This window comes from Schistocerca nitens, chromosome 2, assembly GCF_023898315.1.
Source record: "Schistocerca nitens isolate TAMUIC-IGC-003100 chromosome 2, iqSchNite1.1, whole genome shotgun sequence".
Taxonomy (NCBI): domain Eukaryota; kingdom Metazoa; phylum Arthropoda; class Insecta; order Orthoptera; family Acrididae; genus Schistocerca; species Schistocerca nitens.
In genome coordinates, this window is record NC_064615.1 from 269,648,862 (window position 1) to 269,675,070 (window position 26,209).

General features: G+C 42.3%; 1 protein-coding gene across 1 annotated transcript in view; it reads right to left on the reverse strand.

Moving 5' to 3' along the window:
- Positions 1-26,209, reverse strand: part of LOC126234978 (sodium channel protein Nach-like) — a 187,012-nt gene that overhangs the window by 44,657 nt on the left and 116,146 nt on the right. Inside the window, exons 6-8 of the mRNA XM_049943717.1 lie at positions 25,609-25,750; positions 15,872-16,148; positions 1,329-1,382 (exon numbers count right to left, since the gene is read on the reverse strand). Of these exons, the coding sequence (XP_049799674.1) occupies positions 1,329-1,382; positions 15,872-16,148; positions 25,609-25,750 (473 nt within the window). The remainder of the gene's footprint in view (positions 1-1,328; positions 1,383-15,871; positions 16,149-25,608; positions 25,751-26,209) is intronic.

A 26,209-nucleotide genomic window follows, 5' to 3' on the forward strand; every position in this document is an offset into this window, starting at 1 on the left:
GGCATGGTTATTAACACCCTAACAATGATTGAAATAAACTAATGTGGATAAGAACGAAAACTGCCATACACGCGCGCACACGAAATGACCATAGAATTACTCTATCGCACAGGCACTCCCACATGCACTAAAACCAATGAGGAGGCAAGATAGCTAATCAAGAAATTAAAACAGAGGGAAAACAAAACACAGAAGAGCTAAAAGAACAGCACATGGTAATGTGACTGGATGACCACTTACAAAAAAAACTTGGGTGAACCAGCCACCCTGTTGACACATTAAAAACATCTCCCCAAAATCTTGATAAAAACATGGGGCAATACACAAAACTTTAAAATGTGAACCACATTTGTTTGATCATTGCATAAAATAGACTGCAGATCTGCTGGGAAATCCGCTGCAGTCGGCTGGCCAGCAAATAAAATGCAGTCCAATAAAGTGTGGTGCACCGTGATCTGCACGCCACAAGCACCACACATCGGAGGGTCCTCTCGCTGGAGTAAAATCCATGCGTTATAGTACTGTGGCCAACACGAAGACGAGAAAGGAGGACCTCATCCAGTCAATGTGGCCAGAAGGAAGTGCGCCATGGCTGAGTTGTGGTCTTGATGACACGGAGCTTGTTGTCGGTCACTTCTAGCCACTCATGTTCCAAGCGACACAAGGCTTTATACCGCAACAGTGAGGTGAGGGCATGCAGGGGGATTGCACACTGAAAGACATGGCGGTCACAACACGCCTCCTTGGCTGCTCGATCAGCCCTTTCATCCCCAGAATTCCCATGTGCCCTGGTACCCAGCAAAGACACACCTCCTTCCCCAGTCACAGTAGTTGGAGGGGGGTGTCCTGGATAGTCTGGGTTACTTTATCAGCTGGGTACAAACGCTCGAGAGAGTAAAGGGCGCTCATGGACAGCACAAATGGTCACAGGTTTGTCTGTCATGAGAAAGATGCTAAAAATATTGAAGTGGCAGTCACTTGACGGTAGATGCCAACTAATTTCAAAGTTTCAAGAACCAGTATTTAATGAGAAATCTAGGTGTATATTAGTTTTTAGGGATCACAAAGACAAGGTCAGACTAGTAGCAGTGCCAACAGAGGTGTTTAAGCATCATTCTTTCATACTCCACATGCAAATGGAATGGGAAGAAACCCTAATACATGGTGGTAGATCTAAGGATACCCTGTGTTCGCACTTCACACTGGTGTGCAGAGTATAGATGTAGATGTACATGTAGCTGTAGATCTCATTCACTCACAAAACTTGGATCTTAAAACTAGTTCAACTTGCAAGAAAGCCACATTTTAAATAATAAATATATACTCACAATAATACTTGTTTAGACAGGGGATGTCACGTAAATTACACTCCCTGTGGTCACCTGAAATAAATGAAAATTTGTTCAGTTATCTACTACAAAAAGTGTTCCAATGTTAAAATGCAACTCAGAACAGAGGGGGAAATCTTCCTCAGTGGTGGCACTAAGCGAACACTGAACATCAGCGACAAATCAGCTTTGCGAGACACCTTTCAGTTTCCTGTCAGAAAGAAAATGTTACATTACATGAGTTGAATTATACACTAATGATAATGAAACACCAATTTTATTATTATAATATACAGGAATTTTTGCAGTGACAAAAATTACATTAAACAAACACACATTAAAATAAACGAAACTTCCACCTTTTCGCTTCACTGAATTTTTTTAAGATTACGTTGTAGTTAATACCAGCCGTTATTTCCAGTTCAGTAGATAGTACTGACAATGCAGATAGTCTTTCTTGGCAAATCATGCTTCTTATGAATATCTTAATCAATTTTAACTCTGAGAAACTTCTCTCCCAGAAGCTGTACTGACTGTCACTGTGAGCATTATTCTGGTTATTATGTCAAGATTTGGATATACTTCTTCCAGATTATTTTCTAACATGTACTAAATAAGTTAAGGGTCTTTGATTGAGTCCTGTAGGTTGGATTTTAAAAGTTGGAGTTCCTCATTTTTGTATACGTGTATATGTATTTTATTCGTCTCACAACATACATTTACAGATCATCCGATCATGCTGTATGGGAGACACGTCAATTTTAGCCGTATGATATACGTAATTACATAATTCCCTAACACTTCTTTTTACTAGTACTGGTTGATACTGGACACAGTAATATTATTAAACTGTTTTTCTTATGATGTATTTTCTCTTTATATATGTGTACAATATTATACACAATGCTAGTAAACTTCGTAAGGCTCCTATGTATCGTACTGTGAAGGAGAGCTTCTGTGAAGTTTGGAAAGTAGGAGACGAGGTACTGGTGGAAGTAAAGCTGTGAGGACGGGGCATGAGTCGTGATTGGGTAGCTCAGATGGTAGAGCACTTGCCCACGAAAGGCAAAGGTCCCAAGAACGAGTCTCGGTCCAGCACACAGTTTTAATCTGCCAGGAAGTTTCATATCAGCCCACACTCTGCTGCAGAGTGAAAATCTCATTCTGGAAACATCTCCACAATATCCTTTCTTACGGGAGTGCTAGTTCTGCAAGGTTCACAGGAGAGCTTGCGTGAAGTTTGGAAAGTAGGAGACGAGGTACTGGTGCAGGTACAGCTGTGAGGACCGGGCGTGAGTTATGCTTGGGTAACTCAGATGGTAGAGCACTCGCCTCCGAAAGGCAAAGGTCCCGAGTTCAAGTCTCGGTCCGGCACGCAGTTTTAATCTGCCAGGAAGTTTCAGAGGTTTCAATGTCAAATTCAATTTAATAAGATCCCAACGCTTGGTTTATTTTGTGAAAAGCACATAAACTTGGTTGATGAAGCACCTTTATTAATGCCAACCATATTGGCACCATTATCATATCCCTGTCCTATATAGTTTTGAATGTCCAGGCCATTATTTTCAAGTTCCTTTAAAATAGCATTTGTTAAAGACTTTCTCGTTGTTTCTGCGACGGCAACAAACCCAACGAAATGTTCCTCTCTCTCTGCAGTTGAGGAAATACAAAATCTTAATGTTATTGACATTTGTTCCACGCGGCTCGAATCCCTGGTTCAATCGAGCATGAAGGTATAATATTTTGCTTGCTTGACTCTGTTTATAATTTCGTTGATAACAGATTTGGACATTAATGTAATTAATTCTTTTTGTATGTTGTGTCTCAATGCTGACAAAGTTGCTTTTGTTAATACGCTGCAAGTACCCTTTTAGTGTTGGATCATATTTGGATAACAATTTAAATGTTTCCGCTATCGTTCAGGTTTAGGGAATCTCGATGCCCTCTAAACGCCACATTGTGTGGAGCTAAGTATGTTACAATATCGATCAATCTTTCAAACAAGTTATACCAATACTTTTGCGATTCACAATCAGCCTCTCGTTTTCCTTATCCATTGTTTTTCCATATTTGATTCCTTTACAGGAATCATGCACTCTATATCTCCTTGACTTTGTTAATGCCTTTGCAATTTCTTACTCAGATCTTTCCAGTCACAGCATCCTTCTCTTATCATATGTGCCAGTAAATGTGAAAAAATTCGACATGGAAAGCAATAAACTTTGTCATAGTAAGCTACCCATCTGCGATGTTGCTTAATGCCGTTACTCTTCTAGTAAAAAAAATTTAGTAAAATGTATTTTATTTGCATCTTTGGGGAGCTTTCATCAGGTTCTGCTAGGTTTTGTTGGAGGCCATTTTGAATTAAATCATAATGATGTGAATCTGTTATTGGAAATACCAATTTTCTCGGATCTAATTCTGTAAATCAGTCATTTATATGAACGGTTTGCTCCTCATTATCACTTTTGAAGATTTTATTCAGCTCACAATCTTGGATCATAACAGTTTCACCCAACTTTGATTTTGTATCTGAAAAGGTAACGAATTCATTCAACCCTGAAGCTGGTTCTGTTTCAGAAACTAAAGACATTTACATAAGAGCTTTATTGGAGTCTTCTGGAGCAGTTGCACCTGAAGTTTTCTTAAGAAATTTTATCATACTCGATCTCATAGCTAGGCTGGATATAATCGTCTGCTCTAAGCCTTTCTCTTTCTTTTACCCCCTATGTCTCTGTCTCTTGAGGGTCCTCCAAGCATGATGATCTAAACAACATTTTGTGCTATGAACGTTGATAAGTAAAGTAGGGTGTTTGAATTACTAAATGTCGTAGTATAGAGTGAATTTTAGTTTATTTATTTTATTTACACGTCAAGTTCTGTAGGACCAAATTGAGGAGCAAATCTCCAATGGCTGGACAGCAAAACATCAGTGACTGCGCATGACAATCGTGTATAAAAGGAGCTGTAATGAGAGAGAGAATCAGATGTGCCAGCAGTCGCAGCATGTTGACGTTACCTAAAAAGGCACTTTTAGTGAAGCTGTATTATCAGAATGGGGAATGTGCTAGTTCATCATTACGATCCTAACACCATAGGAAGGGGATTCGAATGGGTATAGGTCCGTTGACAAATGCAGCTGTGCTGAGAATGATTTCGAAGTTCGAAGCCATGGTTCATTTAGATGATAGACCCCGTATTGGCCAACCGAGCACAAGGCGTAATGCTGCTGAGACAGTTTAGGAAGAAATGGAGACTGTAGCGGGTTCGTCAGCGCTCGGGGAAGTCAGTGCTTCTACAGTCGCACATCGCACCGGCATTCCATACACTACTGATTGGTTGGCACTTAGGCGTACCCTCCGATGCTATCCATGCAAAATCCATCGGAATAATGAACTGTTACCTGGCGATTTAGTGAAGCAGAGGGCATTTGCGGTGTGGGTGTTTCAAAAGATGGCGGAAGATGACGGGAACTGCAGAATTTGGGCTACTGAAAATCCTAGAAGTGTCGTGGAAACTCCATTGCACGAAGAGAGAGTCATGGTATGGGTTGAATTTACCACATCTACTGTTATCAGGCATTTTTTCTTCGAGGAAATGCATGATTCTGGTTTTGTAACTGCTATTGTGACGGGTGAGAGGTACGCCGATATGTTACAGAACCACATCATCCCCAACCTGGCTGATAAACACCTGCTGGAACGTACAATGTTTATGCAGGATGGTGCTCCACCCCATATTGCTAGATGCGTGAAAGATCTGCGCACGTCGTTTGGTGATGATCGTGTGCTCAGCTGCCACTTTTGTCATGCTTGGCCTCCCAGGTCCCCAGACCTCAGTCCGTGCGATTATTGGCTTTGGGGTTACCTGAAGTTGCAAGTGTATCATGATCGACTGACATCTCTAGGGACGCTGAAAGACAACATCTGACGCCAATGCCTCACCATAACTCCGGACATGCTTTACAGTGCTGTTCACAACATTATTCCTCGACTACAGCTATTGTTGAGGAATGATGGTGGACATATTGAGCATTTCCTGTAAAGAACATCATCTTTGCTTTGTCTTAATTTGTTATGCTAATTATTGCTATTCTGGTCAGATGAAGTGACATCTGTCAGACATTTTTTGAACTTTTGTATTTTTTTGGTTCCAATACAACCCCGTGTGATTCCAAGCATGTATGTCAATTTGTAGCTCTCTATCTACATTATTCCATGTTTATTCAGTTTTCAAATTTATACTGACTTTTTGATCACCCGGTATATATTGAGAGGCCAGTGACTACCCAGACTCGTGAACAGTGGTTGACAAGAGGTTTGTGAACTTACACCACTTATTGGTCGAACGATCACTCACTTCAGATATTGCTCGAATAGTAAAAATGGCAGCATTAAGTCTTTGAACAAGATCCTGAATGTGGGCTTTCCACGACAGTTTACTATCTATCTGAACACCTAGAAATTTGAACTGTTCAGTTCCACTAATCATTTGTCCACTCTGTGAAATTAAAACACGAGGTTTTGTTGAATTGTGTGTTATAAACTATAAAAACTGAGTCTTTTTGTGATTTAGCATTAGTTTACTTACATCATGAACTGCACTATTTGAAACCGAGCCAATGTTACACATAACATCCTTTACTACCAAGCTAGTGTCATCAGCAAACAGAAATATTTTAGAGTTACCCATAATACTAGAGGGCATATCATTTATATAAATAAGGAACAGGAGTGACCCCAACACTGATCCCTGGGGCATGGACCACTTACCGAGCGAGGTGGCGCAGTGGTTAGACACTGGACTCGCATTCGGGAGGACGACGGTTGAATCCCGCGTCTGGCCATCCTGATTTAGGTTTTCCGTGATTTCCCTAAATCGCTCGAGGTAAATGCTGGGATGGTTCCTTTCAAAGGGCACGGCCGACTTCCTTCCCCATCCTTCCCTAATCCGATGAGACCGATGACCTCGCTGTCTGGTCTCCTTCCCCACAACAATCAACCAACCATGGACCACTTGTCTGTACCCCACTCAGGCCCCACCTCCCAGCCATTCTCAACACTGTGAATAATGTCTTTTGCTGTCTGTTGCTAAAGTAAGAGGTGAACCAGTTGTGAGCTACTCCCCGTATTCCATAATGGTCCAGCTTCTAGAGCAATATATTGTGATCAACACAATCAAACACCGTAGTTAAATCAAAAAACATGCCTAGCGTTCTAAACTTTTTGTTTAACCCATCCAGTACCTCACAGGACCGATGACCTAGCAGTTTGGTCCCTGCCCCCCCCCCCCCCCTCCCCTCTTTTAAACCAACAAATCAACCAACCAACCAATAACTTTAGCGAACACTGATGTCATAGAAATAGGTATAAAATTGTCTACATTATCCCCTTCTCTCTTTTTATACAGCGGCTTTACTATTGAGTACTTTAATCATTCAAGAAACTGTCCATTTCTAAGGAAAAAATTACAAATATGGCTAAATACAGGGCTAACATGCGCAGCACAATAATTTAATATTCTGCTAGGCACTCCATCATATCCACAAGAGTCCTTAGTCTTCAGTGATTTAATTATTGACTCAATCTTCCACTTGTCTGTATCACAGAGGAATATTTCGGACATCAATCTCGGAAAGGCATTTGCCAAGAGTGTTGTATGATTCCCTGTAGAAACTAAATTTTTATTTAATTCACCAGCAGTGCTCAGAAAATGATTGTTAAATACTATACATATATATTTGATTCATCAACAAAAGAAATATTTTTATTATGAACTGACTTTATGTTGTCAACCTTGTGCTGCTGACCAGACACTTCATTCACAGCTGACCATGTGGTTTTAATTTTATCCTGTGAATTTGCTATTCTATTTTCATACCACACTCTCTTTGTCTTCCTAATAAAAATTTTAAGTACTTTACAGTACTGTTTAGAATGGGCTACTGTAGCTTGATTGTAACTACTTCTAACATTTTGATTTAATTCCCACTTTGTTCTACACAATATCCTTGTCCCACTAGTCAGCCACCAGGGCTGCCTTTTATTGCTAGTGCCCCGTTTAGAATGTTCTAATGGAAAGCAAATCTAAAAGAGCATGAGAAATGTGTTAAGGAAAGTATTATATTTATCATCTATGTTATCGACACTATAAACATCCTGCCACTCTTGTTTCTTTATGAGGTTTAAAAAACTCTCTATTGCTACTGGATTAACTTTCCTACATAGTTTGTAATTATATGTGACATTTGTTTGAGTACAAAAGCCTTTTAGTGTTTAAATTTGTGCATCATTGTCTGAAACAGAATGCCCACCTAGTAATGAAGAATGAATAAAAATATTGTCTGTGGTTGTGCTGCTGTTCCCCTGCACCCTAGTCAGAAAAAACACTATGCATCAGATCATATGAATTTAGGAGATCTACCAGCATCCTTTTTCTTGCATTATCATATACAAAATTTATATTGAAGTCACCAGAAGTAACTAATTTCTGGTACTTCCTATAAAGTGAATCAAGAGTCCCCTCTATCTTGAGCAGAAATGCTCCAAAGTCAGAGTTAGGGGACCTATAAACAACAACAATTAGAAGTTTAGTTACACTAAATTCAACTTCCCCTGCACAACATTCAAATAACTGTTCAGTGCAGTGCTGTGATACGTCTATGGACTCAAATGGAATACTGTTTTTTAAGTACATAGCCAATCCTACGCCCCACAAGGAACTCCTTGAAAAACAGTCAGCTAATCTGTATCCTGGTAAAGGAAACCTCTGAATTGTCAAATTATTTAAGTGGTGCTTCGATATACCAATAATTTCAGGGCCAACATCTATAAGCAGTTCACTAACTTTATCTGTAATACCTCTTATATTTTGATGAAATATGCCAATTCCTTCTCTACTTGGAAACATGACGTCCTCTGAAGGTAAGCCCTTAGTTAGAGGGATTTCCTTTACACAGGTATAAGGTGCAGCTTTAACACCAGCTACTACAGGAATATTTCCATGAGTAATCCCACCACCACCCACTACACTGTCACCTATAAGCTTTGCCAGCTTCCCCTTCCCATACCTATAGAGGTGCAGGCGATGCCTAATGAAACTCGATCTACTGATAGACTAAACTGGCACCACTGACATGTGACCCATGCCCTCAGCCATCTGTGCACTCTCCAGCCCCATGTTAACACACCTAACAGCCGCACGAAGATGAGGCCAAGCATGACGCTGAAACAGTTGCACGAAATGTGCATTAGTGCCACCAGTTTGAGTAGCTATCTTTACCAGATCACCACCTACATCACATTCCCGTTCCATATTGAGACAGGTCCCTGCCCCACCCACTATCACTACCTGACCCTTCTCCGTAAAATTCCTACATAACTCCCCTACGCTGTCAGTCACCTGAGCCAACCCTGCACTAGGCTTCACAATGCTGGTGACCTGGTACTCACTCCCCAAACACTTGCTGCAACTGCTGGCCCACACCTCTACCATGTGAACTACCTAGCAGCAGAATCTTCTTCTGAATAGGCTGTGTGATTATCGTACATGGCAGAATATTTTTTTTTTAAATTCTGTCCTGTATGATAGCAGCCAAATAAATACGCCAAGAAATGTATTTGTATACTGACTTAACATAGGATCGGTTTCCTTAAGTATGTATGGCTGATATTCCTAGTGGTCTGTGTTACAAACGGAATTTACTTTCGGACTACAAGAAATAAGTCTGTTCTGGTTTCTATAATGAAACTTTGTTTCCTGAAATAAATTTCTGGTCCTCTGGTTTATAATGTTTCTTTTCAAACTCTCTTATATTTTACTTTTAAATTACAGAATCAAAGATTAAACAGATAAAATAAAAAAATGTATTCAGAATGAAATTTTCACTCTGCAGTCTTATGAAACTTTCTGGCAGATTAAAACACTGTGCTGGATTGGGACAAACTCGGGACCTTTGCCTTTCGCGGGCAAGTGCTCTATTGACAGAGCTACCCAAGCACAACTCACGACCCGACCTCACAGCTTTACTTTCTCCAGTATCTCACTTCCTACCCTTCAAACTTCCGAGAATTTCTCCTGCAAACCTTGCAAGACTAGCACTCCTGGAAGAAAGGACATTGTGGAGACATGACAGCCACAGCCTGGGGGATGTTTCCAGAATTAAATCTTGACTCTGCAGCGAAGTGTGCGCTGAAACTCGCTGGCGAATTAAAAACTGTGTGCCAGAGCGAGACTCGAACTCAGGATCTTTGCCTTTCATGGGAAAGTGCTCTGCCGATTGACTTGCCCATGAAAGGCAAAGGTCACGAATTCGAGACTCGGTCCAACACACAGTTTTAATCTGCCAGGAAGTTTCATGAAAAATGTTAGTTACCTGCCTCTTCATTTATAGTGAAGAAAGTTTCCACATCAAACATGAAGCAGAACGTTCAAGAACATGCAGAGTGTTACAGAATACAACAGGAGAGAGAAGCTGGTTCTTCCAAACTGCCTTTCTTTTTCTTACTCTTACTGCAGTCCACAATCAGTACTACTACTGTCTGTCTGACACCAGTCAAGAGAATTTTTCTTAGCCTTTTACTACAAAAAAAGGAGGACAGAAAACATAAATGGACATATCAATCGATAGATGGTCACTGGAAACACTTGCTGTTATTCCAGTTACAGTACTACACTGGCATTTGTTGTATGTCTGTGGATAGCTGTTGAAAGTGCTCTGTAACTGCGAATGGAGTGTTATTTGACTAGTAACACCATTTCATACTACAGTCCATGAAACAAGATAAGGTAGATAATTTATTGAACTAGTGAATAATAAAGTGCTTTCGTTCTGGTAGTCCCAATTTCCGAATGTGTGTCTGTGTGTAATTCATTAAAGATTTTTGCATATGAGCCTGAACTGAAGATAATAGTCCACATGAAGAGAGTGCTACAGTCCATCAAAAATCGTTCAAATGGATTTGAGCACTATGGGACTTAACTTCTAAGGTCATCAGTCCCCTAGAACTTAGAACTACTTAAACCTAACTAACCTAAGGACATCACACACATCCATGCCTGAGGCAGGATTCGAACCTGCGACTGTAGAGGTCGCGTGGTTCCAGACTAGTGCATAGAACTGCTCGGCCACCCCAGCCAGCCTACAGTCCACCCAGGCTGATTTCTCTCATTATAGATGTTATAAAGAGCAAGAATAATGGGATGTGTGTAAAAAATTACAGTATCTAGTAGATTACACTGAAGGCATTTTCCTTGCACTTGTTCACAGTATTCCACTGTTATTCATACGCCAATTGCCAACACAATTTCTAGACTGTTTCAATGTATGTTACTGCCAAGATAAAAATAATGATGTAATAAGACAAATTTATTGGTCAAGGCTCAGAGCAGGCTCACTACAACAATAATGACATGCTTCATTAATCACAGGTCTGTGGCGGAAATAGGTAGGCAGTCATTTCTGGTACCACGCGCCGCGGAATTTGAATCCTCGCCAGATGTCATGGACGTCGAAGACCCCTAGAGGTCTCTGCATCATCGCGCCATAAGCTGTGGTGGCACACGCGTACTGGCCTGCATGTAGTGTGAGAGCGCCACAGTGGAACACGTGGTTCCAGCAGCCAATAGCGGCACCCCCGATAGAGTATTTAAGAGCCGGCCTCTCGCTCTAATCATTGAGTGAGTCTCAACACATCACCTCGACAAGACAGCGTGTTTATCGTACTTTATCTCTTTAATCGTGGACATCTTGGATTCGTCTGGTTGTCTCTGTCACTCCGTTGCATCTTGCGTGTTGTCGTCGTAAGGTCTTATTCCATCGTCCGTAGTTGTTTCGTGTCCGTCCTTTCCGTTTGTTTGTTTGTGCATGGGCCGCTCTCCATTTGGTCCCACCATGCTTTCTCGGCCACTCCGCGACTGGGACGGCCGCAGTCACAACGGGTTACAATGTCACTGAAAAACCGAATGCCATATGAAGAGAAAATAAATGAACACCCAATGAGGATGCTAAAAACGTGGTGAAACATATTTGTGTAAACACACGTGTATAAAAGAACTGTGCTTAACAGAAGACAGATCCTCGAAATGTAATTGTCTCAGACAAAATCAAATGATATGGCATTTGCATATGACTTTGAGTAGATAGTTAACATTTTTGGAGGCTTATAAGAGGTTCTCACATTTCTTGAATTTGCTGTCTGTAAATACAAAAGGTAGTAGTGACAGAAAAATCTGTATGCAAGTATGAGGTACTTCATTATTTATGTAGCATATAATTGGCAAATTTTGTATACATTATAGCTTCTCTGTAAAAGAACCAAATTATTTACGAATTTAGTACCATGACAAATTACTGAATAGATATGATAGAGTTTTGATGCCCATTAATAACAATATAAAATCTAATACGAAGTTTTGTTAACTGAAAGGAATTCATACATTTGCATTTTAGCAATATTAATATCGAATTGTGAAAACAAAACATTTTAAGATCAGAGAACAAACGAAACAACATTTGATACTAGAATTCAATAACGCAAAATATTATTGAACACGGTAGTAATGCAATTATTGTTATTAAATGTACCACAATGAAAAATAATTATGAAACTGTTGTAGAAATGTATATCATGTCGTGTGAAGCCATGTTTGTCATGTAGCTTGTAATAAGGTTGGTAAGTGAGAGCTGCAATGATGAACTGAATGTGTTGGTGTTGTGTCTGAATGGAATAAAAATTAAAATTTTCAACTGTATAGTGTCAAGTTCTTAGCAGTAATCAACGAAACGAAATGTCAGGTGCCTTTACTGTCAAATGGTGTTGTTTTCAAACCATCTGGAACGTCAGAACAATGTCATATCAAGTTGCCCTGTACTGAACGGTGAAAGAGAGCTTATGGGATACTATTCGTGGTACACCGAAATCTTACAGGCCAATTTGTTAGATAAATGCTTTTGCCAAAATACAGGTTCTGTGCTGCTGCCTCAAGGACCACTAACCACTAACAAGTAGTAGGCATGTGTGCACTGCAATATGGTTTCAGGAAAGGGAAATCCACTGAGGATGCTATAAATCACGCAATGAATACTGTGAACACGTTAGTCGACAAGTATGTTATAGGCATAATTATTGATATAGCTGGGGCATTTGATAATTTGTGGTGGCCTACCCTGTTCAAAAGATTGAAACACATGGACTATCCCAGGTGTCTCCATAACAGCCTATGAAATTATTTGCACAGCCTGGCAGGTGGAATTAGAATGTACTGGAAAGAAAACTGTGGTAGTCATCACCAAAAGCTGCCCAGAGGGCTCTGTTTGTGGTCCAGAGTTCTGGGCATAGAGTCACAACTGAACCAGCTTCAGAGTATAACAAACACTAGAGGGTGCGTCGTCTACACAGTATCTGCTAACACAAGGGCTAAATTAGAAGAAATCAGCAGGGTAGTTCACGAAAGACAAAGTAACTGGTGCATAGAAAGCAAACTAACGATAGAAGCGCACAAAACAGTTTATATGTTATTGAAAATAACATTACCAAGAACAAGAAGCCCCACAATCACAATAAATGATCAACCTGTGAAAATAAATATATGGGTACAAAAGGCATTCAAAAAGTTTTGCACAGTCATCTCTGATATTTTTATTTTTTGCACGAGGAGAATGAAATTTTTGGGAACATATAAGTTGGTATATAAAAGTATTTTCTTTTATTTACGGGTGAGCCATAATGGACCGTGAAGTAAATGTCAGGTTGTGACAATGGCCAGTGATGGAGTTCCTCTTCATGATTGGCAATGACACTACCACATCGATTCACAGGAAGTTGCTCCCTGTTTATAGGGATGACACAGTGGATCACAGCAGTATCTAGAGGTGGCTGCAGACGTTTAAAGAAGGTGATTTCTCTCTACTGGACAATCTACAATGCAGCAGACCATCAACGGCAGTGAGTGATGTGAATAAGGAGACCATTTATCAAATCATCCAAAATAACAGATGTGTGACAACACGACAGCTTGCTGAAGTTACTCGTTTGTCATAGGGTAGTGTGGTATCACTGGTATAGTCACTAGAGTACAGAGAAATCTTTTGGATGATTTGATCAATGGTCTCCCTATTCACATCACTCACTGCTATCAATGGTCTACCGCATTGTGGATTGTCCAGTAGAGAGAAATCACCTTCTTTAAACCTTTACAACCACCGCTGGATACTGCTGCTATCCACTGTGTCCTTCCCATAAACAGGGAGGAACTTCCTGTGAATCGATGTGGCAGAGTCACCCCCAGTCTTGAAGAGGAACTCCATCGCCGACAGTTGTTGCAACCTGACATCTACTTCTCGGTCCATTATGGCTCACCCGTAAATAAAAGAAAATACTTTTATATACCAACTTATAGCTAAATGTTCCAAGTAAGTCCACAAAAAATTTCATTCTCCTCCTGGAAAAAAAAAAAGAAAAAAAAAAAAACGACTGTGCATAACTTTTTGAACACCGTTTATACCTTGGAATTAACACTGACAAAAAGCAAAACTTTCATACACACATGGAAATTAGTCTGCCAGGGAGGCGTTAAAATCCTAAATAAAATAGCAACAATAGGCCAAAGGAGTCTGCAGCTGTCACTAAGTGCAGTAAGAACATGCCACAATGCACTCTTACTCACTGCTGTGGGTTATGGGTTGAGTTTTTTGGCTCATAGAGTCAGGAAGGTCAGGAAAGCATAGGCTCTACAGCAAGCACAGAGAAGTATACTCTTGTGCCTGACATGCACATGTAGAGCAACACCGATTGAGGTGCTGCTGGTAATATTGGGCTTTCTTCCTCTGGATCTAGCTGTAAGAAAGAGAGGCGCACAATATTGGCTCAAAATGTATGAATATGATAATGCAAAGGAGATACTGGGCACTAGAGCCATATTGAAAAAGGAAATAAAGGTATACATTGATAGAGAATGGCAATAAAGCTGGGACAGGGCAGAAACAGGCAGAAGAACCTACCAGTTCCCTCCTGACATAAAAGAAAGAACGACATAATTCCTTCTGACTAAAGGAGCTATACCCTACCTGTTGCGACATATCACAGTGTACCATAGACATTTGTGAATGAGAAGCAATTGGCACTCCAGATAACATCATTTGGGACTGTGGCATTAGACAAGATGTTACTGACCAGGACAGGAACACATCTGGAAATGCAGTGAGTAGTAGGACAATGCCGCCACCATGCCACATTGCATTGTTGCCAGATTTATTCAAAATGGCAGAGACAAGATGGTAGAAAAATAGTGCTTTTACGCTAGGTGCTGGCAGGTGTACTCCATTTACAAGCAATTTTAGAACAGGGAACAAGATATGATGTCATGATCGCATGGACACAAGTGACATAAAATCGACAAAGTTATGAAAAATTACGGAAAATATTTATAAATTGAGGGAAAATGTACCGAAATGTGGGGAAATTGAGGATGTACTTGAGGGTCTTCTGGTTGGTGCAGAATTGTTGTACTCAGGAACGAGTATGAGACATCAAGAGGAAAACGAGAAAATGTTGACATGGAAGCATCAGGAACCAGGGAAACAGTAATCTTTTTCGTCAAGGCAGCATTCTGCTGTATATCTATTGAGGTACTACTGATACACATGAGTTAACTGCTGTGTTTGATGCTTTCCTGGAAAAACAGAGAACCATCTGGCAGCAGTTACTTTCATAAAATATCTAGGAGTATGCATACAAAGCGCTATGATGTGGAATGAACACACAAAATTAATCATGGGTAAGGCAAATGCCAGACTGAGATTAACTGCAAGAATCCTCAGGAAGTGTGGTCCGTCAACAAAGGAAGCAGTTTATGAACACTCGTATGACCGATGATTTTCCTTGTCATTCTGGGATTCGAACCAGATGCGACTGATAGATGACATTCTGAAGATCGAAAGAACAGGAGCATGTTTGGTACAGGTTCATTTAGTAAGTGTGGAGGTGTCATGGAGATGCTTGGCGAACTCCAGTGGTAGAAGCTGCAACAGAGGTGTTCTGCATCAAGGTGCTGTCTATTGTTAAAGTTCCAAGAGTGTATATTCCTAGAAGAATCGACCAATGTATTGCTTTCTCCTATGTATATCTTGTGAGAAGACCATGAAGATGAAACTAGAAAGATCTGAGCTCACACGGTGGCTTACCAGTTATCCATCTACCCACAAACTATTTGATACTGGAACATGAAACGGGGAAAGTGATGGTGGTACACAAAGTACCCTCCGCCGCATACTGCAAGGCAGTTTGGGGAGTATACATACCGAGGTCGTAATGTTTAGGCTCAGCAGTATATGTATGAAAGTCTTGTCGTTAAATGACTTATGCTTGTACAGTCCTCGGTACTCTTGACGCATGCATTATATCACTTCTACCAACTAGTGTAACATTTTGATTTGCTCTTTTCAGCTATGTAATACCCAGTTCCGTAAACTCAGTGGTTTAAGAACGTTAATTTTTCGTCGGTTCATCCTCGGTCTCCCAGACAGAGGATGGGGAGATACTGACCGGCACTGCTGTAGTAGAAAGGCATGCAGTGGCAGAGGCGTACGATGGCATTGGCGCGGCACTGGGCCAGGCAGTTGGCAGCACTGTAGCTGGAGAAGAGTTGCAGGTGGCGCTCCTCGGGGAAGACGCATCCGCGCACCTGCGGCGCCACCGACTGCACGGCGCGTGTGCAGTACGACAACGTGGCCGACAGACGCAGCAGCAGCTCGTGGCCCGGGGGCAGCACCTTCTCCAGCAGCGAATCCTCAGGGAAGTCGTCTGGCCCATGCACCAGCATCTGGACCGACCGTGCCGCTGCACGTAAACAAGGTGGGCGTGCTGGTGCTGCGTACAGTGGCAAGGGGCAGTGTGCTGTGTCTGACCGTAGTGAATGACTTGAACATTTAGTGTTACAAGCTACTTTAGGTATAGCCAAGGTTCTTAAACCAATGTACACTACTGGCCATTAAAATTGCTACACCATGAAGATCACGTGCTACAGACGCGAAATTTAACCGACAGGAAGAAGACGCTGTGATATGCAAATGATTAGCTTTTCAGAGCATTCACACAAGGTTAGCGCCGGTGGCGACACCTACAACGTGCTGACATGAGGAAAGTTTCCAACCGATTTCTCATACACAAACAGCAATTGGTCAACATTGCCTGGTGAAACGTTGTTGTGATGCCTCGCGTAAGAAGGAGAAATGCGTACCATCAAAAAAATGGTTCAAATGGCTCTGAGCACTATGGGACTTAACATCTGAGGTCATCAGTCCCCTAGAACTTAGAACTACTTAAACCTAACTAGCCTAAGAACAACACACACATCCATGCCCGAGGATGGATTCGAACCTGCGACCGTAGCGGTCGCGCTGTTCCAGACTGAAGCGCCTAGAACCGCTTGGCCACATCGGCCGGCTTTGTACCATCGCGTTTCCGACTTTGATAAATGTCGGATTGTAGCCTATCGCGATTGCGGTTTATCGTATCGCGACATTGCTGCTCATGTTGGTCGAGATCCAATGACTGTTAGCAGAATATGGAATCGGTGGGTTCAGGAGGGTAATACGGAACGCCGTGGTGGATCCCAACAGCCTAGCAATCGAGATGACGGGCATCTTATCCCCATGGCTGTAACGGATCGTGCAGCCACGTCTCGATTCCTGAGTCAACAGATGGGGGCGTTTGCAAGACGACAACCATCTGCACAAACAGTTCGACGACGTTTGCAGCAGCATGGACTATCAGCTTGGAGACCATGGCTGTGGTTACCCTTGACGCTGCATCACAGACAGGAGCGCTTGCGATGGTGTACTCAACGACGAACCTGGGTGCACGAATGGCAGAACGTCATTTTTTCGGATGAATCCAAGTTCTGTTTACAGCATCATGATGGTCGCATCCGTGTTTGGCGACAACGCGGTGAACACACATTGGAAGCGTGTTTTTGTCATCGCCATACTGGCGTATCACCTTGCGTGATGGTATGGGGTGCCATTTTTTACATGTCTCTGTCACCTCTTGTTCGCATTGACGGCACTTTGAACAGTGGATATTACATTTCAGATGTGTTATGACCCGTGGCTTTACCCTTCATTCGATCCCTGGGAAACCCTACATTTCAGCAGGATAATGCACGGCTGCATGTTGCAGGTCCTGTACGGGCCTTTCTGGATACAGAAAATGTTCGACTGCTACCTTGGCCAGCACATTCTCCAGATCTCTCACCAATTGAAAACGTCTGGTCAATGGTGGCCGAGCAACTGGTTCGTCACAATACGCCAGTCACTACTCTTGATGAACTGTGATATCGTGTTGAAGATGCATGGGCAGCTGTACCTGTACACGCCATCCAAGTTCTGTTTGACTCAATGCCCAGGCGTATCGAGGCCGTTACTATGGCCAGAGGTGGTTGTTCTGGGTACGGATTTCTCAGGATCTATGCATCCAAATTGCGTGAAAATGTAATCACATGTCAGTTCTAGTATAATATATTTGTCCAATGAATACCCGTTTATCATCTGCATTTCTTCTCGGTGTAGCAATTTTAATGGCCAGTAGTGCAGTTGTTCATTAGTGTTGGTATAAAGCTAACACAACAAGTGTTACATTAAGTTGCGATTTTCACTGAGGAAATACAATATATCATACCACATGTGATCCGACTTGGGATACAATGCATAAGTAACCCACATTGGTAAAGCAAGTAGAAACTTACTTGAAGGAACTTAATTATCCCGTGCTGGGAAGACAGCCATACAGAACCGATAGAATTACCTGCCATACTGCCCGGCGCAATACAAATTGCACCTTGCTTCATACAGCTGCATCGCACTATACATGGGGAAGGAAATTTAGTCATCTGATGTGCCTAAAAAAAACTGCTTTATTTAGTTGAAGCAATGTCACACCCTTCTCTGTAGTTGCTTACTCAGTAAAACGTTTACTGTCCGTGTAAGAAATTAAAGACCAATGTTTTGGCAGTCGCACGTGTTCTCTGCTATGCAATCTTTTCCATTCAATTTTGAGGAAACTGTTTGGCATAGAAAATGATTTTTTTAATCTAATAGTCTGCTGCCACAGCTTGATAATCTTTTCGCTGTTGCCCACAGTTATAGTGATACTTTGTAATTAAGTAATACATACCAAACAGTTTTAAAAGCTTTGCAGCAAAAAATGTAGTCGCTGGTCAATTTATGTTTGATGCATTTTAGGTGATACTATGCTGCATGCCAAATGCAGCTAACATTTCTAAATTCTTTTTAATGCTCGAAGGAGAGTCATACCTCTTTTCTGTGTTGACTAGATGTATGACACACCTGGAAGTTGTTTGTGACGAGGCAGAAAGCAATGTGCCACACGTGACGCTGTTGTCACCTGCTGTGTCTTGTTTGTTGTATCACCCCTGTGAAAATATGAGTGTCACAGATGTAATCGTCCTGTGCATGACATCAATTGCAACATGTCTCATTGCATCTCACATCACCTCAATCATAACCGTTCGTTAAGACACGAAAACAATAGTTTTCTGAATATATAAATTTGACACAACTTTTCGAGATGTGTTGAGTTTCATTTACTTTTTATTCAGTAATCAGTTCCATGAAGAAATAGGTGAAGTTGCGATGGGGAACCCCTGTCACTTTTTACTGCCAATCTGTTTATGGAAGATTTTGAGTAATGTCCCCTTGGTGGCTTTCAAATCTGCATGCTTTTACAGATGTGAAGACAATGTTTTTATTGTCTGTCTTCATGGAAGTGAGAACTTAAATGGATGTTTAGAATATCTGAATTCAATCCAACCGAATATTCAATGCACGATGGAGGTGGAAAAAGGTGGCTGCCTTCCCTTCCTTGATGTGTTGGCCAAATGGAAGGTTGGTGGTACATCGAGACAAGCCATCTATAGGAAGCCAACTCATAATGATTTGTATCCTCACTCTGATGGTTTTCACCATTGTGCTCTGTGTGAAGGGGTTCTCGTTCCTTGTTTCATAAGACCACGTCATGTCAGGCCCTGAAAGTTTGCCAGCTGAGTTAGCCCACCTTGAAGTCACCTTTCATCAGTATGGTAATAGTGAAAGACACATTTGCTGTGCATTGCAATGTTGACCAACCGTGCATCGGGTGAGTGATAATAATACAGAGGTGAAACGAAAGTGTATGGTCTTTTTGCCTCATGGAGGGAGAATTTCAAACAGGGTTGGCCGAACTGTGTGGAAATATGATGTGCAAATTGTGTTTCGACCACTGTCTTAGCTTAGGCCCTTTTAGGACCTGTAAGGACGATCTAGTTTGCTTAAGGTGGGTATCGACCATATCTTTTGCAGTTGTGGCATGTCACATGTTGGTCAGACCATTAGGTCCATCGAAGACCAGTGTATTGAGCATAAGTGTCACACATGCTTAAAACAGCCGAGCAAGTCTGCTATTCCAGAACGTTTCCTTTGCACTAGTTATCCTGTGGTGTATAACAATATGGAGATTTTGGTATGAACTTGTATTGGGATAATGTTATGAAGGAAGCAGTTAAGATTAAATTATCAAGTGATGTTATAAACAGAGATGGAAGTTTGTTTTAAATCTTCTTGGAATCCTGTTCTCTCCCCACGCAAACACAGGGATGGGTTACTGCTACCTCACCCTTTGGCGATTAATATTCACAATCGCTAAAATGGTCATCTTTGGTTGAGTGGTGGCGTTTCTTTGGTTGTGTGTTCGCGTTAGTGTTGCGCACACACACACACACACACACACACACACACACACACACACACACACACGGGCGCGCGCGCGCACGTGTGCATTTTGCCTTTCAGCATATGCCCCACACAGTGAGATTTTAATTTCCTTGCTGAGCGCTCTCTCACTGCATATGTGCCTTGAATATAATCTGCCGAAATATTGTGGGTTGCCGAGGGTGTCACCAGGCTGCAGTCAGGGAAGTTTTTTCAATATACATATTCATCTAGCGAGTCAGTGACAGAAACAGTGGCCCGATGTAACATTCACCCCAGTGTTGCCATTTAGAGCTTGCGCAAATTACTTGGCCTGTGTGCTGAAAGGCATTCTTATTCTCAGCGCTGGGCGAGTTCACCACCTCTGTTCCAAAGGTGCAGCGTCGCCTGCTGTGCTGTGTGCCCCATCCATTACGAACGTAACATCCTCTGCCTTCCCTGGATACACGGTGGGAATGGAGGCTTGGACACCGAGAGCACTGCAGAGTTTCCCAAATGATTTTAAAGAAATCATTCATCAGCTTCATGATGAACTGCCTATCATTTCGTTAACGGTCATAGTTACTGTGATGTTTCTATATTTTTAATAAGTTACTGGGCGAAATTCGAATAGTTTGTAACGAAAAATAGGGGTCGCGATGAATTTGAATCTGTTGCATATTTGCTCACAGATGGCTACATGCAGAATGGAGCTAGCACATTGAATTTCTCTTTAAACGTGAGACGAGATCTATGTATATCACCACTGTCGAGAAAATGGATTGTATGTAGTGGGCCCGCTTCCGATCGTGTGCGCAAACGATAGGGTGGAAGTGAAATGTTCGTATCATTCCCCATGTCTCATAAACGGTTAAATACGGAAGCGAATTTTTGGCAAGTGAATGACTGCAAAGCGGAGAGCATTTTGCCGCATAGCTGACTATCTACTCCGATATATGTGTGACAGAGGATTTTTTCAATAAAATAATATGAATTTTTGAAGGGCCATCGATAGCTGGTAAAATGGGAATTAGTATGTATTTGTAACAATATAATTCAAGGAATCACACTTTTGTTTTTATAGCAAGCACAAGCTTTTCGTGTGTGCAATATACGATAAAGAGTGACTACAGATTTTTTCAGTGAAATATGTACAGTAATTCTTCGATGGGCCATCGATAGCTGGTGAAATGAGAATTAGTATCTGTTTGTAACAACATAAATGAAGGAATCACACTTTTATTTTTATACCGAGAATGAGCCTCTCAAAAAGTATTTGCTTACGTCTCGTCAACTGTGTGATTAATAGCAGACTGTTCATGGATTCTGTCGCAACTACAACTGCATTAGCATGTTAGGGAAGTGAAATTGCGCCCAACACCGCTGTTTTGAGAAAAGAAGCTAATTTTAACATGACAACAAGAGAAAGAAAAAAAAAGGTCTACGAGACAGGTGAAAATAAATGACACCCTCTATTGCAACTTCTGCGTGATTCTGTACCCATTACGCTTTCAGTAATAAACGATTGACTTGTCGAATTATTTGTCGTGCTGCAATAACCTGTTAATTCGTTCATTTGCACACTTGCTAGCTGAAGCTAGCGATTTTGATATGTTTGTATTGATATTAGTCTCTGTGCGTTTTTAACCCTTGTATCCCCATGCCAACCCGGTTCAATCAATACGTTATAAACAGGATTCGCGTGCAAACACAACCGCCAATCTGTGAGGGTCCCTGAATGCTGTTTTGAGTCACTGAATGATACCGAAAACTAGCCTTCGGCGTTCCTGAAACTTGCAGAAGTATGCATTTCGTTCACATGGCGCAATTCTGACGTAGGGCATGTTTGCCGCTGTAGAGATTACGTCATAAGCCACCATAATAAAAGAAGCCACGTCAGTGGAAGGCGGGCTATCGTGGACAGTTCTGGAGAGTCTTCAGTTAGTCTACTTACTAGCACAGTGACTGTCATGATTAGATTCTAGTAAGAGTGGTATAATCATTGAGATGTAGCCACATGTGTTTTATTTCTTGACGTTGCAATTTTAATGGCGAGCAGAGTAAGGATGAGTCAATAAGAGTGTTGTTTCAACAGTTGCGTTAAATACCGTCCATTCTTACGATAGTCTGTAAATAAGAAGGCAGCTGCATGACGCGTTCTACGGAGATATGCTCCACGTCAGAATTATCATGCGGATCATATGCATATTTCTACAGTTTCCAGCAATGCCGATGGCCAGTTCTGAGTGTCATTCAGACGATCAAAACAGCATTCAGGGACCCTCACAGATTGGCGGTTGTGTTTGCAAGCAAATCCTGTTTATAACGTATTGATTGAACCGGGTTGGCATCTGGACAAAAGGGTTAAAAGCGCACAAAGACGAAATCACTACAAACATATAAATATCAGAGTGTCTTGTTCATATATAGCGTGATTCAGCTACCCTACCCATGCCGCGTAATCCTATGTCAACAACACGCGATATATTCATATGCTCTCGTTCGCCACGCGCAAACTATTAGTTCTACAGACAAAAATGAAGAAAACCTTTTTGTAGGAAATTTAACGTAAGATTTATAGTATTTTGTTCGTGACACTCCTCCTTACCACTGTAAAAAAATTTCAGACTATACGAACTATTCCCGATATTCGACCTTTCTTGTTCTCTACTGACTGTACTATTACGTCCCCAGTTACCTCGTTGACATTATTAGTTTAAACGTGCTTCTGAGGGTAATGAAAGAAGTGCGACTTTTGTAAACATTACGCTAAAGCTAATTACTTTGACAATTCGATCCAAACTTAACCCTTATAAGCACTTTAGTTTCCTGGTCAGAAGGCCTGACGAATACAATGAAGTAATTGTTTATTGCATGACATTAAAATTCAGTAAATTGTTAGGTAAAATTCACACAAATGTCAGTCTTACAATATGTAAAAGCTGGACTAAGTCGATAGTGTAACAAGGCCAGTCAATGAGGACCAAAAACACTCGAGTGTGTGAAATAAATTGTGCAGTCGCAAATTTTTGTGCGGTAGTACGAGAGAATGCCATGGACAACGTCCTAGCAATCCTGAGTGCTGAGTGTGGATGGGTTTCAGCTTCACTTTTGTACTTTTTCTTGAATCACGATCGTGTGTGGCCCCGTTCCAGATCACCCACGAAGGAAAAATCCTTGGCAGTACCGGGAATCGATCCTGGATCCGGACAAGACAGTCAATCACGCTGATCACTTTTTTTATTTCATTTTGTTCGTTATTGTTAGTTACATTTGTTCGGGGCGGACGTCCCATGACACTCGTTGAAGTTCATTGTTGATGCAGTCATTTCTTTTTTTTTATTACAGAGGGCAGCTAACCCTCTGACCGAACACGCTGAGTGTATGTACACACATAAAAAAAAAGTTTTGCATCACCCCGGTTCCCAGAACTCCTGAAGACAGACGTTGACTGTGGATATTGTATTACAGACACAGTTCCTTTGACTGTTCAGAGATGTCACTAAACCCGCCCAAAGATGTAAACAACCATGCATGAGCAGCGCCTACTAGACGGAGGGGGTCTGACAGCCGGCCAGTTCCAGTCATTCCACCAGAAATGAGTTACACGGCTCGCGTAGTCTGTAGTTAACTATGCCTAGTCGGTCAATACCGCGGTTCGATCGCGTCCCCAATTTTACTTTGTGGCAGGAAGGGCTCTCAACAAGGGAAGTGTCCAGGCTCCTCGGAGTGAACCAAAGCATGGACGAGATACAGAGAGACAGGAACTGTCGATGACATACCTCGCTCAGGCCGCCCATGGGCTACTACTGCAGTGGATGACCGCTACCTATGGATTACGGCTCGGAGGAACCCTGACGGCAACGCCACCATGTTGAATAACGCTTTTCGTGCAGCCATAGGACGTCGTGTTACGACTCAAACTGTGCGCAATAGGCTGCATGATGCGCAACTTCACTCCTGACATCCATGGCGAGGTCCAGCTTTGCAACCAAGACACCATGCAGTGCGGTACAGATGAGCCCAGCAGCATGCCGAATGGAGCGCTTAGGATTGGCATCATGTTCTCTTCACCGATAAGTGTCGCATATGCCTTCAACCAGACAATCGTCGGAGACGTGTTTGGAGGCAACCCGGTCAGGCTGAATGCCTTAGACACACTGTCCAGCGACCCCGCATCTCGTGGTCGTGCGGTAGCGTTCTCGCTTCCCACGCCCGGGTTCCCGGGTTCGATTCCCGGCGGGGTCAGGGATTTTCTCTACCTCGTGATGGCTGGGTGTTGTGTGATGTCCTTAGGTTAGTTAGGTTTAAGTAGTTCTAAGTTCTAGGGGACTGATGACCATAGATGTTAAGTCCCATAGTGCTCAGAGCCATTTGAACCATTCACACTGTCCAGCGAGTGCAGCAAGGTGGAGGTTCCCTGCTGTTTTGGTGTGGCATTATGTGGGGCCGACGTACGCCGCTGGTGGTCTTGGAAGACGCCATAACGGCTGTACGATACGTGAATACCATCCTCCGACTGATGTTGAATCGTATTGGCAGCATATTAGCGAGGCATTCGACTTCATGGACGACAATTCACGCCCCCATCGTCCACATCTTGCGAATGACTTCCTTTAGGATAACGACATTGCTCGACTAGTGGCCAGCATATTCCCCAGACATGAACCCTATCGAACATGCCTGGGAGGAATTGAAAAGAGCTGTTTATGGACGACGTGACCCACCAACCACTCTGAGGGATCTACGCCGAGTCGCCATTGAGTGGGACAATCTGGACCAACAGTGCCTTGATAAACTTTTGGATAGTATGCCACGGCGAATACAGGCATTCATTAATGCAAGAGGACATGCTACTAAGTATTAGAGGTACTGGTCTGTACAGCAATCTGGATCACCACTTCTGAAGGTCTTACTGTATGGTGGAACAACATGCAATGTGTGGTTTTCATGAGCAATCCAAAGGGCGGAAATAATGTTTATTTTGATCTCTATTACAATTTTCTGCACTGGTTCTGGAACTCTCGGAACCAAGGTGATGCGAAACTTTTTTCTGATGTGTGTGTATCCAAATGAGCCACATGGTCACTGTACTCAGACAGCTGTCGTGTGATACATTTGGCATTGACTGGGACTGAGCTGTTCAGCCCCATGCAGCTGTATAATCTATCCATTCAGAATCTGCTGGGAAGCTGTTATTGGTTAATCGGCTGCTCGTTGTGCACTGTGATCTGGGGTTCAGTATTACCTGTGCCTCCCTGCCTCACAAATGCCCCAGGCACTACAACCTCAGACAGCAGTGTTGTACAACCGTGACAGTCAGCTGCTGCTGAGACAGCAGCAATCATGTCTAAAGTAGCATCGTGTAAGACACTTCCAGCCTAGTGCTGATGGCCCAGCTAAGCCGTAGCCTATTTATTGTGATTGAAACGCTGCTGACCCTTTCTAGAAACCCCACTCCTACACATACTACCAAAGTTATGCTGTGCTGGACGTAGGTGGTCCTATTACGAGGCTGAACAGCGGAGTAGTACGCACCCTGACGCCACTGGAGAAGAGTGAGTTGACCCAGTAGTCGTGCAGCTGTGGGTTGAGCAGCGCGGTGAGGCCCATGCGGTGGCTGTAGTAGCGCGTGTAGTGCAGGTACTGTTTGGAGCGAACCACCTGTGCCTTTCCAGATCTGCAACAGAACACGCAGCACTGTGGCTCACTGCCACCTTCTATGTTCAGTATCTACCACAGCTCCACTACTCAGGTCTCAGCTTCAAAACTGCTTTCAAATTAATTTACTCTTTAGTGAACAGGAAACATTCACATGGCTTTGGATGACTGGTGTTTGGGTGATTGCCACAAGAAATAAAACTTCCTGGCAGATTAAAACTGTTTGCTGGACAGAGACTTGAACATGGGACCTTTGCCATTCGTGCACAAGTGCGCTATTGACAGAGCTACCCAAGCATGACTCACGAACCACCCTCACCACTTTATTTCAACCAGTACATCTCCCACATTCCACCTTCACACAAGTCCACATGCATACATTGAGGGACTAGCTCTCATGGAAGAAAGGATGTTGCAGAGAAATGATTTAGCCACTGGAGAATTGATTCCAGGAAGAAATATTACCCTCCAATGAAGT